The following is a 15,681-nucleotide window of genomic DNA, read 5'->3' on the forward strand; positions in this document are numbered from 1 at the left end:
TCAGCCCCAGGGCTCTTTCATAAGCTCCCTCTCATGTCAGTTATATTTCCTGTGGGTTCTTCAACAGCCATGGAATAAAAGAAAGGCTTGATAAATCATACACTACAAAAGAAAAATAGCTGTAGCTATTGTAGGACTGCTATGCAGTAATGTAGCACTGCCTCTCAATATTCAACACAAACTAGGGAAGCAAAACAGCAAAAGTTAACAACTGTAACATTAGAATAACTACAAATAATTTTTTCAAGCTCTGTAATCTAGACAAGGACTTGGGAAACTTTTCACTTTATGAAAAGACATTTCTGCAGAGTAAAGATTTTCTTCACAGGTTTTCTGAAGAGGCTGATACTTCTTCCCCCCTTCCAGAGAAAGCCAAAGTGTTTCAATTCCCATACCTTAGCAGTCTCTCAAACTGTTTAGAATATCAAATGTGCAGAACAATAAAATATTTTCCTCATTGGCTTCAACTTTGAAAATTTTAATATATACATAACAAGCTATAAACAAAAGGTGGAGTACAATTAGCACAGGTACTCCTTATGCCTGAAATACCTCTGAACTTCTGCAGCAGCAGCACTAAGTCTTTAAAAAAAAATGAGCAAGAACAAGACCACTATGGGGAACAAGCCTTTTTCACTAGAAACATGGGACAACTACCCCCATCCTGACAGATGACTAATTGAGATTCCACACCCTGTTTCACATAATGACAATGAGACCAACCCCTTAAGTTTATCATTCCAGGTTTACTCTTAAGAAGGAGATGTGCTGTTCTTTGTGTGCTCCAACACTGCAGTGGAGCACACATTCTCTGCCCCTGCTTCAGCCCTCCTGTTTATCAGGAATAATTCCCACTCTGATCACTCTCCCTGTGTAATGTAGAGAATCACACCTAACCCAAAACAAAGGAGGGCCGGTATGAACATACACTCGCATCAGAAATGTAATTCAGTTAAAACCTGACCAATCCAATAACAACCATGTAAAATCCACTTCTCTTACATTCAGTGCATTTTAGCAAATGCTTAGTATTAATGCTTTTAAAAAACCAAATTAGTAATTTATTACCATAGTGATTCCTGAAGGAATTTCTATTTTGAAATTTGAAAAGCAGACTTAACCTGTAATAGCATTTTTAATACAACAAGAGTCATTTTATTCATACAAGTTCAACACAGTACTGATGATTCCATCATAACACTCAACCACAGGAACAGCTCAAAAGCCGGGTGACATTTACATGCATCTACCAATATTATAACTGGTGGTTTATACAGAATGCTCATTTCCAAGGTATTTACTAGCAAAGGACAGAACAGCATAACACTGTTTGTGCCTTAGGAGATGTTTCAAAAGGTATTTCATGTTTTTCATGTACATCAGCTGGCTTTTTTTGGGAACTTTTTTATATTAGCTTCTCCTAAGATCTCATCTTGAAAGATTCTCACACAAGTTTTTGTACTCGAGACACGGTTGTGCTTTGTAAGTAACACAGACCATAATCACCAAGTAGCCATTGTCATTGCTCAACCCAAGCAGCATGCAAGGAGTGAAAGAGCCCACTGTAAAAAGCATTCAATTAAGCTCTTTTTAATGACCTGAAATCATTATCAAAAGAACACAACGAACATATAAAAATGCAAACTTTATGCTGAGTGTCCTTTTAAAAGCTAGCAGCACAAAATACTTTTTGAACAGACCAGACATCTGTTGCATCCTGAACAGTAGTACATCATTTTGTTGTCCATGTTTTTTGACTCCCAGGTTTTGCAAATGCTGATACATCAAGAGTTTTACCACTGTTGCACTGTTCATATAAAGTCTGAAAGTTAAACACACAGGGTATTCAGGTGAACATAGTTGTACTGCACGTGGATTCAAACAATATAACAAGCATTACACTTGAAATAAATCATCACATACTGAAATATTCCATATTAAAATTGCTCTGTCAAATCAAAAAATAAAACACTTAAGACAGCTTAGTTGTACCAGTTGTAATGCAGTGCAGTGCCCAGGGGAAAATACATACACTGACTTTGCAGTGTGGGCAAAGTTATAGAGTTTCACAAGTCAGGAGAGAACAAATGAGCTGGAGAGATCTAAAAATCAAGTTTACTCTATTAAACGTCTCCACTATGGAAACCCCAGCATGGAAGGAGTTATTTGTGTACTGGGGGCATGCAAGCTCTGCATGAGATACTCAGATGCCCACAAACAGCCAAATCACCATTTTGTTAGAAGAATAACTACTTGTCCAACCTCATATTCAAAACAGATCAAGTGCAACTAGAAGTGTAAGCATGAACTCCTTTAGATTTAATATACATTGAATTTGCTTTCCTCCCCATGAAAGCAGTTTTGCATTCTCTAGGTCTTATGTATATTTTACCACCATCACCTCTGAGACACAGGTAGAAAGAACAGAGTTGAAGATTTATCAAGCTTCTCTTTCAGGCAATAAACAGAGAGGCTGCAATACTTCAACACACAGGAACTAATTTACAATAACACTGGCATTAACAGCTCAGCAACTTCCAGGATGCAGGAACAGTTGCAGTCCAAAAGTGTGCATACTTAACAGATCAATTGAGATAATTTTTCCATAGTGAGGGTTCTTAAATTAGAAGACTCCCACATAGGGGTTGCTTAAAAGCATAGCAGATCTACCAGGAGGTGGAAAGGAAAGAAAAAACTAAAAGTAAAGATTACTGGCATCACTTTCAACCCTTCCAATTCAGAATAATATAGAGAGATTCTGCATCCTTGCAAATAGAAGCACTAAGATATGCAATGTTTTCCCAGCTATGGCTGAAGATTTCATATATGTATTGTTTCAGTTTCACTACTAAACATTCTAACCTTGCTCTGAATGGGCATGTACTACAACACAAAATAGAAAAGACAATTTACTTACCCTCGCAGCTCTAGAAATAGAATTGGGAGAATTCAAGCCAACAAGCTGGCCAAGGATACGTTTCATTTCCTCTGTTGTTCCTTTTGCATTTGGAACATCTGCAGGTAATTTATACTCATGGTGAAATTGTATACATTATCAGCATAAAAACTGCCAGAACAGTTTGCAACAGGTTTAAGAATTAAAATAGTGAAGTCTTTTCTGAAGCAGATGTAGGCACCAAACAAAACTGAGTCACATCAACAAGCTCATAGTACATCTAATTGTAAAGTGGTTTTTAATGCATAGTTACAAATACTATTTAGTAAAAATGTATTTTAAAATAAATGTACCTGTTGGACAATGACTTTGAATTTGAACATAGGGATGTACCAGCAACTCCGAAACAGAAATTCTCTCTTTAGGATTTCTTATTAAACAGCGCTGCAAATGAAGAAAGAGGAAGAATGTTTTGCCTATAAATTATGAATTGTCCTAGGAATTAACAGTATTTACTTTGGTTGTTGAACCAAAGGACTTACTTAGCTGGTATTGAGCTGAAAAGAGACTTTAATATGGAAACTACATGAGTAGCTCTACCTTAGTTCTTCTTTTAGAATAAGGCCTCTTACTACAAGTAGCAGTGAGCATCTCTCTGTGGAAAAAGTCTTTTGAGCACAACTCATTCAGTTTTATAAAATATGCTTTAAATAAAGAAATTACCATTACTTAAAACAAAAGGAACAGTTACCTTCAGCACATCTTGAAGATCCTTCTCAGCAATATCTGGGAACCCTATTTCATAGCTTGGATCAACAATAGCATGCATTTTATTGATGTGACTTGTTATATGCTGAAATGGAGTCCTTCCATATGTCATACAGTACAAAATGCAGCCCAGTGACCACACATCACTTTTGGGACTTATCTAATATTAAAAATAAAAAAAAAATTACTCTCTACTTAAGGAACTGGCCCTTCAGTCAATTTATCATGTATTTGTACAGTTTTCATTGTGTAAGAGATCTTTGTTACTATTACACAAAATCACCAAGACAGCACGCCATTATCTACTAAGACAGTAACATTGCTTCCTTCACTGATATCCATAAGAAAACTATTGTTCTAAACTATTTTTGAAAATCAACTTACTTCAAGAACTAACTTAAAAATAAAGTTAGTCCTTAACAACTCAAACTGCAGGATTCTAATTTCAGATTTAAAAATAAACACAACTAAAAGCATACTAAATTATTTAAATCCAGGAAATGGTGAGAGATCACTGCTATATCTCCTAAGTGGAAAGCCACAATTCAACTCCCCTGGGTTTAAAGGATTCAGATCCATATTTCAACTATGACACTCAGGCTGGTCCTTGCAGGACAACTTTGCACTTGTCCTTTTGAAGCTGAAGTACTTCAAAAGAAGCACAGAGTAGGGGAGAGGGGGAAGTGGAGAAAGATGCATACAGAGAACCTGACTCCCAGCACAGTGGTTAGATTTCTGCTTAGATGAGCTGAAAAAATCTGCACTTCGCACGCAGTTTTAATTTAGAAATACAAAAGGTAAAAAAATTACCATCCTTAAAAAAAATCTACTTTTGCAATATTTTATTGTCTATTTAGGAAACAAAGATTTTATTTCATTACATAATAATACTTCCATTCAACTGTTAAAAAGTTAATCTTCATGTACATGAGAGTACATATGGATTTTTGCACCAAACCATGTAGGCCTCAGTTGAATTTTGTCTGCTAATGTGAAAAGTGCTTTCCCTTCAGTACTTTTCTCATCATTCACATTCCATTGCCCTGGTGATATAAAATTTTCTACAATACACAATACTCTGTAGCAGAGAAAAACTAACAGGATACACTGAACTCATATGTGGCCCTAAAATGCCCAAGTCTGTGCCTCTGTTTTACTTTCAATTTTACGCAGTAATTGAGCACTTACATTTTTCTAAACACTATCTGCCAAATGCTTTTAGGTAGTTAGGGAAATTAAACTTAACCTTCCAACTCTGCACACCATTACAGCACAATAAATTCTCTTCTGTTCAAGTTTCAGTGGAAGATTTTGAAAAAAAATCTGAAGATATATGATTCTTCAGATTCTTCCTTCCTAACATGAAGGGAATAGGAGGAAAAAAGATCATACTACCTTAGAACGAGGCTTGCCATTTTCTCCATAGGAAGACTTATCTTCTATTGCTTCAGGTGGCATATAATTCATTGTGCCAGCCTAGCCATAAAAATGAAAAAAATATTTTAAGTAAAGCATGCATTCAATTTAATTAACTTAATAAAACTTAGATTTCTGTCCTTAAACACTGAAAAGCATCTTAAAAGTTTGTTTCTATTAGGGTTGAATGCCATTATTATTTTCTTCATTAAAAACATGTAAAAAACAATATACATTAATTATGTACACATATAAAACCATTCAGCATAAGATTTCAATAGTAGTTGAGGTTATTACAATCAAAATTATCAGCAGGTACTATTGCATTTCACAGAAAAATTGACATGAATTTTCCAGAAGTATTTCACCTGAGAATCTTTAATGATACTTGTCACATCTGGCTGCATTTGGTTTGCAATGCCAAAGTCAATTAGTTTTAACATTCCATCAACTATCAGAAAGTTTGCTGGTTTCAGATCACTGTGAATAATGCCTGTAAAAAAGAGTTTAAAGTAAATCCAAATTACTACCATAAGGTTAAACATTACTCAATTCCCATAACCCTTGCATAGAGAGAAAGTGCAGATTGGCTTTATTTGAGTCTCTGCAGATTTCATAAGAGTGCTTCCATTTTTTCCTAAAGAGTTCTTAACTTACATGAATTTACAGTTAGAAGTACTACTTAATCAAACCTGCAGGTACCCCAGAACAGCTCCAAGCAATTTGAGTTGCAGAGTTTGTCTCAGTTTGGGACAGACACTCCAGCTCTGTGGGCACATAGCCACACTGGATTGCTGCTCTGGAGCAGTTCAGTGGCCTGTCTATGCTTGTCGTTCTCTTCATTAGCTAAGCAGGTAGTTAAAATAAAATAATTATATTGCTTAGTCTGATTAAAGGTACCATTCACTGAGGAATATACACAACTGACTTCTTACAAACTCTACTTGCACAATTTAACATGAATTTTGGTTACTATCTACATAGTCAACCAATCTTGATATTTTACAAAAATCTATGTCTTTTTTCAAAACATCACATCTATGTATGCCTGCTGAATTTCAGTAGGTTTTGCTGTTTGCTATATTTTTGAATGTTCCAGTCCTAAAATAGATGATGCTTTATGCTACATGTACTACTCTTCACTTCATTATTACATAGGAAAAGATCCAAGTCTGCCTCTCCTTTATACTATACAGACAAACAGAATAGATGCTATAGATGCATACACAAATATATAGGTAAAGAGGAGAGGAAGGCCTGAAGAACTCTAGCAGAAAGCTGGAACACTTTGTCAAAGTAAAGATGGCAGAGCTGTCATTATGTCAAAGCTAAGTATGGAGAGACTGAGTGGCTAAAATTTGAGTCTAACAGAGAACAAGTGGGAGTATACGAGGTAGTCTAAAACAGAAAATATTTTCTGGCCGTTGAAAGAAAGCAGATAGCATTACATAGACAGTGATATTTGTGAGATCCTTCTTGACTTAGCCAAGTCTGTCTCTGGATCAAGATTTAACTTGGTTTTTTGCATCACTGCTTTTTTTTTTTAAATACAGTAAATACCCATCTTTGAAGATCACTAAGATTACACCAACATTAAAAACAATACCACCCTCAAAATTAAAACAAGAGCCATATTATCTGCCATATATCCTATACAAATACCTAGAATTATTTAAGAATACCATATTCATGGATTGTGTGAACAGCTTCCAGCATATTTTTCCAATAGCTCTTTCGTTCCAGTGGATCCATCTTTTTTTTCTTTTTAAGCCAGCTATTGAGATCGATATTTCCACACTCCATTACCATGTAGATATGTTGATCAGTAATTTCACTAAAAATAAAACATGTGTTAAAAGTGAAGGAAATATCTTTTTACAGTGAAATACTGGTTAAATAAAGTTAGTATTTACTCACTAGTCATAAAGGCGGATGATCTTATCACTATGTTGCTGCAGTTTACTCAAATGAGCAATTTCATTCTTATAGCTCTCAACAGTCTGTTGATCAGCTTCCTCTAGGTTCACATATTTGACAGCATACAGCTGCTTCTTGTCATTCAGTACTTGAAACACCTACAAAACAATATGTTAATAACTTCATTCATCCCTATTCCAATGTACCACGGTCCTTCATCTCAACTCAGCCAGAATACCAAAGTCTACCTTTTCAAAAGGAAGAAACAATCTGACAAAATTCATACAAGCCAGCATGAAAAAAATCAAAGACACCAGTTACAACAGAACCAACCCTCTATCAGAAGCTATCTTGGTGCCACATTATATTTCACCAGGTGTAGTACATCATGAGTCTGCAGTGTTCCTAAGATAAAGATTATGAAATAACACTCTCAGAGATAAAGGTTTGATCTGCCCTCACACATTCACTTTGTCACACCATGATCATTTGGAGGCTAGACTACATGGCACATTAGAAGAGGTTGAGAGCACAAAGTCTCATTTAGTCTTGAGAAGGCTGCAGGAAATCCTATATGCAGTCTTCACCTATTTAAAGGGAAGGTATGACAGACTCCTCTTGAACCATCCAAGTATGAGATGCAACAGACATAGCTAACAACAAGGAAATCACAATTGAATGTTTTGATTTTTTCACTGTCATATAGACCAACAGGAAAACTGCTTGTCCAGATAGGCTATGAAATCTCCATCCTTGGCAATATTTAAACACAAAACCCCATGCATACCCTGCTCTATTTGAGCCTTGTTTTAAGCAGACTATGAGAAAGTGACACACAGAAGTCCCTGCCATCCTACCTCATTCTACAACCATACATTGGCAACAGAGAGCTCCTCTTTCTGGAGTTCCCTGCTAACTGAAAGCTGGCTAGTATTAGTCCAACTGGCAAGAAGGATGGGAGGGCAGACCCAGGAAACTACAAACTTGTTAGCCAAACCTCTGTTGCTGCAAAAATTACAGAGAATATCCTACTGGGTACAACTGAAATGTAACAATCAGACAGTCAACATGGATTCACAAAGGGAAAGACCTCTACGTAATTAGTTAAATTAGGTATCCTTAGGACACATCCTCCAGAAGCTCTGCTAAAACACATGGAGAACAGGGAGGTGATTTGAAAGAGCCAGCACTGCTTCCCCACATGCAAGTCTGTCTGACCAACCCAGTGACCTTCTGTGAGGGAGGGACTAAATCAGTGGACAAGGGAAGAGATAGAGATGTCATCTATCTGGACTTCTGTAAGGCCTTTGACATAGTCCCCCACAATATCCAGCTAAACTGCTTATGCTGTTAAGAAACTAAGGAACTATAACAAGCCCAAGAGATTTTGCCAATATTGTTTCTCAATCTCCCATGACCCCAGATTTCCATGTAAAAAGCATCTCACTCACCACTTCAGACATAGCTACAACTCTACTTCTCACACAAGTTACAGAAGTAGTTAAGAGATGGTCTGTCTCCTTCAGGCTCTCAATCAACTTTACAAGTCACCCATTTCCCAACAGTGTAATCACACTGCTCTAAACAACAGCCTTTCACATTAGGATGTACACAATGCAGCACATCTCTTACAATAGAACAGCTGATTCTACCAGGAATTTTAATGCTTACTCTACCACAGAAATTATCTTCAAGAGCAAAAAGTCTAAGCATGGCACACCAGCAAAGTTCTGGATTCCCTGGGTCAAACATTGTGTACATGTTAACACTAGGCACTCATTAGGTGATTTCAACATTTATAATAAATTGTACTACTGCGTAAATGAGTGACTGACTAAAAGGATAAAGGAGCACCTTACCTTACTTGAGCCTCCACTACCTATTTGCTTTAACACTGTATAAACTCTTCCATTGATGACAAGGCATTCATGCGAAGGTACAGAAGCTGGAACCTGTGTACACATAGAAAAGGTTAAGAAATAAATATTGGTACATGCAACAGAACTTGAGAGCTCTACTTTTATTACATTAAAATGCTTTAAGTTGTCTTGCTCTTTCTGAAGATGATAAAGTTGTTTAGAAGCAGTAAGGAAACTTCAAATGAAAGCTAGATCCCCATACACTAATCATCATTTGGCATGTGACATCACTGCATTCATGTAAAAGGTGCCAATGCTCCTTACACTGGAAATCAAGAAAAGGATCTTTAATAAGGCTTCCCAGATCATTAGAGACACCTCCCTCTTTACATATAAGGTCAGAAACTACACTACCTAAGAGACTTTCAGTCTCAGCATGAAACTTAAGAGCTGTACTGAAACCATTCTTTTTGAAGCTAATAGCTAAAAGACTGCAGTAGTGTGAAGTTGAAACAGCCTGCATTGCTCATATCTGCTACACCAAGCCATAGAAAAGTCTCAAGTTTGATTTATTAATTTATCAATACTTATCCTCTGGTAGGAAGCTTAAACCTATCCCCCAGCTTTATCTGCAATTGGGAAGGTTCCTACCTGAATATGCAACACATCTAAGGTAACCCATTTTTACATTATGTCAGGCCACAACAAATGTATCAAAATTTGTGAAATCTAAAAAAAAAAAAAGGAGAAATGCAATCTTTTACCTCCCTCAAACTCATGATTTTCAACACACACTGCTTCTCTTTAATGGTACTGTACTGGGTAATACCAGTGTAAAAGCACTGCAGAACAAAAATAGAGGCTCTAGTTCTTTTCTCTGTCATTAAGTAAGACCTGAAAAGGCGTAGATTGCTTAGAAAAGGCTTAGACAAAGGCTCCAGCATTTTGACAAAATTGAACTGATTTTTCAACATCTGACTTAGGTCATCTAAATTCAGACACACACACAAAGAAAGTTATTTTAGGAATACTAGACTACTTTCCATTACTCCTCCAAGAAGATGAACAGTAACTCCAGATGAAAAAAAACATATACACACATTTATTTTACCCAAAGTAGTTCCCAATGAAAATATGTGCTAAAATGACAAAATTGTTACCTGCAAGCCAACTTGATTTTGAAATGGAGTTGCTGGAGTATGTGGTAAATAATATGGGAACTGGCTGTATGGAGTAGAAATTTGACATCCTGGCAGAAACTTGTCCTTTACAACTGGTGTACTGAAACTAACAAAAAAATAAACAGTATCTGCATTAGTTGTATTTTCTAAGATTATTTTAACAACAAAGTTGAAATCTTCAGTGTTTCTTGAAAGTTAAGCCCTAGTGACTAGCAAGAGCTCAAGCCTCCACTTCATTCACTAATTATCATTAAGACCACTTCAACATCTTCATTTAGAAGTCTTTTTTGAAATACACTGAAGCCATAACGCGCCATAACGCGCCATAACGCGCCATAACGCGCCATGCAAATACTTTTAAGAACACAAACTCACTATCTTCAGACAATAGCTGGCACTTCCGAGCAACTGAAAAGTGAAGGAACTATAATGCTAGAAGAGCTGACTCTAAGAGAGTATGAGCCAGTTACTCTTCTCCAGCTTATTGTTATTTATTCAAAAACTTTTTAGATTACCTATTTTTTAGAGTAAGCATATTAAGACAGACAACTTCAAAAACTCTTACTATTGCCTTAAGAGCTTTAGCTACACTGTGTATGAGCAGAAAGATCATTGACTTAAAAAAACTAAAGATTGTAAAAAATCCTATGGTTTTTTTATTTGTTCTCCTGATGTGTCCACCATCTCTTTAGTTATATTTCTAAACATACTAAATTTTTCCCCAATTGTATTTACAGAAACTAATGCCAAGATCAGAACTGGAAAAAAAATGTATATAACTAGGATTTATTTGGTAGAGTAAAATCACATAAGTTTAAAAAAAAAGGACAAAACAAGTCCAAATAGAGAAATAGGAACACTGAGCAATTCTGCATATTTAGCATGTACAAACTAAGTAAAGAGAATTTATTCAAGGACTTTTATCATGTTCTTTCATGAAATTATGTGGTTCATGCCCTACCTACAGTCTGAATTCTGCAACTATAGAGACAGAGGTCCTACCAAAAGGAACAGTACTTACTCAGCATACAACCTTGACCTATATGATTCATCCTAGAGACTTATGAAAACAAAAAGTAATCATATAATTAGAAAGATTTGCCAACACAGGCATGGGGTTTATGCCTTATTTAAGGTAACATGGATAAACAAATGCTATAACTTCCTAACATAAGTGCTTAATTCTGCAAGCTTCTGGGTTTATCAAAGTGCTTTTAAAAATCTCAGACACTTCCATCATTGGAAATAAACTGATATATCATTATCAATCTAAAAAGCCTCTCAGCCACAATTTATCCAAAAGAAAGTGTCATGTAGCAGGGATCAGTGAAAAAGATAAACGCTCTACTAGGGACTTATTGATTTGATGGTAAATTTTCAAATGCTGAAAAACTGCCCAAATAGGCAAAGGTCCCTAAATGCAATCTAAATCTCAAAGTCAGGCACTTCACAGAAGCACTTGGAATATTTGCTATCGAACAGAAAAATTTAACAAACCCTGTAAAAATCTGCTTCAACCTTTCCAGAGATCAACTACCACCTTATAGTAGGCTTACCAGGCCATATAATCATTAGATGTGGTGCTTGGTGTTCCATAAATGTGTGATGGGTCACTTTTCTTAGAAACAGCATCTGATGGTGATGATCGTCTTGAAACAGGATGACCAGACTGTTCAATGTTCGTTTGTTTTCCCTACAAAGGGCAAAGCAAGATATTATATTACACAAGGAGCCACAATTAAGAACACAAATAATTTCTTCAACATGAGAAGGCTGCTAGCACACATGTAATGTATATTTTTGTTACTTTACCTCTCCATAGCAGCTTCTCTGTGACACTTCTTGAGCCGGCATTTTTTTTCTGGCATTAACACAGTTTAGTTTAATCTGCTCCAACTGCTTTCTATAGCTTTCACCAAAACTAGATTGTTGCTGTTGACTTTCCAGATTCCTGGGCTCTGGTGTCTTCAGCTCCAGATGCTGAACTTTATTTTCTGTGGGAAAAAAAAACCCAAACAAAAACCAGACTATTAAAATGAATCAATATTCAACACTTGAAAAGTTACTACAATAATTTTACCTCATTTTCTAGATCAGACTAAAACACAGACAATTTACTGGAATTAGGCCTTAAAAGACATTAATGAAGTCCGTAGCTGCATGTTCAATTCAGTGTAGTAAAATGGCAACTTTATTCAAAAAGTCTTAGGATAACACTGTAACAGTAACAGAGATGCAACTGTTTCTACACCAACACAGGCAATGAGAGTAGGTTCACAAATCATACTACAACATCCCAGGCTATTGAGCAGGTTTATAAAGCACTGAAGATAAGCTTACTACCATACTCCAAATTAGAAGTCTGTTGTCTGCAACAATAGGCAACCTATAATCCAAGTGCAATGACTGAAGCCAGAGGCCTAAAGGGACTTGGCACTCTCTCCTAGTTCCTTTTGCACAGGTAGTACAAGAGTGAAATGGTGGGATGTGACAGTGCAAGCTGCAAACAGCACAGCTTAAGAGTGCTCCTTCACAAGCCTGAAAAGTTTTCTTTTCAAATTACTAGAAAGCAACATCCCATGCCGAGCAGCTTGGTGCAAGTCAGCTGCTGAAGGACTGAACTACCTCAACCAACATCTAACCTGGAAACAGGAATGAAGCACAAACAGGGCAAGTATGACCTGAAACCAAATTATTCCCAATGCAAGTCAGTGGGAAAAGCTCACTGAGGAGCTGAGGGGACGCTGAAGTTTAAAAAAAATTACAATTTTTCAACTGTAATGTTTCTTTCCTACAATGCATATGTACTTATACAATCCTAAATCTAACTCTTGCAATATTAGACATTTTCACCTAATTTTTTCAGCAGGATGAGAACACCACTTAGGGAACTAGCTTTCTAATGAAACACTGAAGTAGTTAGCAACTAACCATAGGAGGTTAGTACATGTATTCCGTATTCCATACTCCATGAAGCTGGTAAATAATAGCAACCTTCTAGATTTTACTAGCCCTGAAATCCCTGCTATAAATCCAACCTGGTTACAACATTTTCCAGAAAGCCAACAGAATGTCATCTAGTACCATCACTATTTTTAGCTGACTTCACATAATAGTCAAAATCCATGCAATATCTAGTGAAGTATTTCTGAAATACAACAAAACTTTTAAAAAGAACTTGAAGAATTGTTCTCCAAAGTTATGTTAATAATGCAGTAACTTCCACTTTTTGAAAAACATTTTATTTAGCAACACATTTTTTAAAAAATACAGAATAGCACGTTCTCAATGCTTATTCTATTTCAAACTACTCATACATGACATTAACCATTACCTGCTCTTTTCGTCACAAGACTTGCATCCACTTTGGTTTTGAGAGTTACAGTTGAATTGGTAGCTGTTTCTGAGCTGCCCTCATCCAACATCTGTAAAGCTGTTTTTTCTTGTAAGGACTAAAGAACATAAAAAGCATCTTAAAGAATCAAAGGAAAATTCAGAAGTAGTATACAAGACATTTCCTTACGGTGATTAAGTGGCAGGTGCACTGCAAAGCAAACATGCCTCAAGGAACTGTGCAGGTTACAAAGACAAGTATTACTGATGCTATTTTTATATACATCAACACTCTGAATTTTCATAATCCAGTTTCTATAATAAAGGCCTTTAAGTGCTTTCTATTCTGGAATTCTTTTAGCAGATGGGGACATGGGACATGAAAATGTAAGACATAGAAATGCAAGACATTTGGTTTTTGATAAAAAAATCTCTATTAAAAGCTGTAATTTATGGCTCCATAGAGCACTGAGTTGAATTGACTTCCTTAAATAGGGTCTTCCCATGGTAAACTACATGACTTCAGCTGAAAAAGGTACTGTAGTCAGGTTGAAATCTGTTTATCTCCTCTTCATAAATCATATTCCAAACACCACTCCCACTGCTCCCAACAGATGCACTGTTCAGAGAGAGCTCTTTTATAATGCCCTATTATGCATAACAAATTTCAAGTTTAAAAGCCATAATCAATGTTTCTATCCACAAATGATTACTTAAAGAGAAATCCTGCATTATTTCTTTCTTGAATTGAAAAAGCTGTTATCTTTTTTACTAATATCATAGGATAGCTAGAGTTCCTCCATGTATTTAAAAAACACTTAAGTTACCTGCAAATCTCCGAGGTTGCATGAATCACGCCCACAAGGTTTTGGTTCTGATGGTGGAAAAGGTGCAACAAAGTCTGTTTGTTTGGAGTGGGACATTTGCCTGTTGAAGAAACATTCTTAGTTACATTCCATGCCAACATAGTGTGGCAATGGTCTTTTTTGTGAATGAGATGAAAAAAGTAGTTGTGTGAAGACTTCTGGCTACAAGTTTTAAATATACAGAAAAGCAGGTCCACTCAGCAAAGTCAGAAACACTACAAAGAAGAGCTACAAAATGAGGATTTAAAAATATCTTGAGTTACAAGACTGTATTTTCTCTTATTTTAAAAACTGGACTACATAAACTTAGATGCTTTGAACAAAATTTATTTCCTCTTCAATTTCCATTTCTTTTGAGCTTACTGATTAGCCAGAACACGTTTTCTCTTCATCTTCACATGCTTTTGTACAAAGAATTTCCATAAGCTTAGAAGTAGGTTAGTGCACTATCTGTTGCAAGTATAATGACTATTTGTCTCTGTCCTTCAGGTCAAATTTGACATTGACATCTGACATTTCCACTATCCAATAAAAGTATCATTGAAAAGTACTATTAAAGTCTGTGGTGCTGTAGGTAAATCCAATAACCATACCTCTTTGTAATACTAGCCATGAGTGGGACATCTGAATCCTCCATGTCATCACCATCATCAGATACTAGGGTAACAGGAATCCTCCCAAATGGGCAAATCTTAGAACAAATTCAAAGTTACCAGGTGTGTACAGCAAAAAAAAAGAGTTTAAGATTTTAAAGAAAATGTTACATGTTTTACCTGGTTAGATTTGTTTAGTGGTCTCAATGGATTGTGGTAATTAACTAGAGCACCCAGCTCCTGTGACTTCTCTTCCCTAAAAGAAAAAAATAAACCCCCCCCCAAAACAAAACACACAACACTGTAGTGTATGTGTTTGCTTTTGGTTTAAATGATGTTATAAAAATTAAATAAGAAATTAAGACATTACCTAAATAAAGATCTGTTAATAGTAGAAGAATTTTCATTAGAATCATTCTTTTTTAAGCTTCTGTGATTTCCACCTATATTCTGAAGTCCAGACTCCTGTGTACTTGATACTGTAGGGAAAATAGTTAGAATCATTCAGATCATATCAGACAAATTCAACTAAATTATTCTAAGCAACTAATTGGGTTCAATCGAACCAGCTGATCTCACTGATAGCAAATTTGAGAGTGGTCATATAAGCTGTGCGAGGTCAGGGAGTATCAAGGCAGGCAATAGCAAAAAGCTCATTCACCAGCCCCATCTTAATCCAGAAGAGACTCTTGCTTGATTATTGAATATTTAGCAGTAGTTTTATGAAGTTGCACATTAATCTTAAAATTAAATGTCAAGTCAAGCTTTGTGAAAGTATATATTTCAGATATAAACACAACCAGAATTCAAGTTATTTGAAAAGTCATTATAGAACCTCAAACCCACAAATAA

General features: G+C 35.9%; 1 protein-coding gene across 1 annotated transcript in view; it reads right to left on the reverse strand.

Annotated features, from left to right (window-relative positions):
* Positions 1-1,116: 1,116 nt before the first annotated feature.
* The window catches only part of TTK (TTK protein kinase), a 29,745-nt gene continuing 15,180 nt past the window's right edge, over positions 1,117-15,681 (reverse strand). Inside the window, exons 7-23 of the mRNA XM_036380358.1 lie at positions 15,200-15,308; positions 15,010-15,085; positions 14,830-14,927; positions 14,198-14,297; positions 13,372-13,489; positions 11,850-12,031; positions 11,594-11,730; positions 10,017-10,143; positions 8,857-8,949; positions 6,998-7,155; positions 6,763-6,914; positions 5,449-5,573; positions 5,060-5,140; positions 3,648-3,824; positions 3,250-3,340; positions 2,918-3,015; positions 1,117-1,822 (exon numbers count right to left, since the gene is read on the reverse strand). Coding sequence (XP_036236251.1) covers positions 1,733-1,822; positions 2,918-3,015; positions 3,250-3,340; positions 3,648-3,824; positions 5,060-5,140; positions 5,449-5,573; positions 6,763-6,914; positions 6,998-7,155; positions 8,857-8,949; positions 10,017-10,143; positions 11,594-11,730; positions 11,850-12,031; positions 13,372-13,489; positions 14,198-14,297; positions 14,830-14,927; positions 15,010-15,085; positions 15,200-15,308 — 2,012 coding nt within the window. The 3' untranslated portion in view covers positions 1,117-1,732. The remainder of the gene's footprint in view (positions 1,823-2,917; positions 3,016-3,249; positions 3,341-3,647; positions 3,825-5,059; positions 5,141-5,448; positions 5,574-6,762; positions 6,915-6,997; positions 7,156-8,856; positions 8,950-10,016; positions 10,144-11,593; positions 11,731-11,849; positions 12,032-13,371; positions 13,490-14,197; positions 14,298-14,829; positions 14,928-15,009; positions 15,086-15,199; positions 15,309-15,681) is intronic.

The sequence above is a fragment of the Molothrus ater genome, chromosome 3, assembly GCF_012460135.2.
Source record: "Molothrus ater isolate BHLD 08-10-18 breed brown headed cowbird chromosome 3, BPBGC_Mater_1.1, whole genome shotgun sequence".
Classification (NCBI taxonomy): domain Eukaryota; kingdom Metazoa; phylum Chordata; class Aves; order Passeriformes; family Icteridae; genus Molothrus; species Molothrus ater.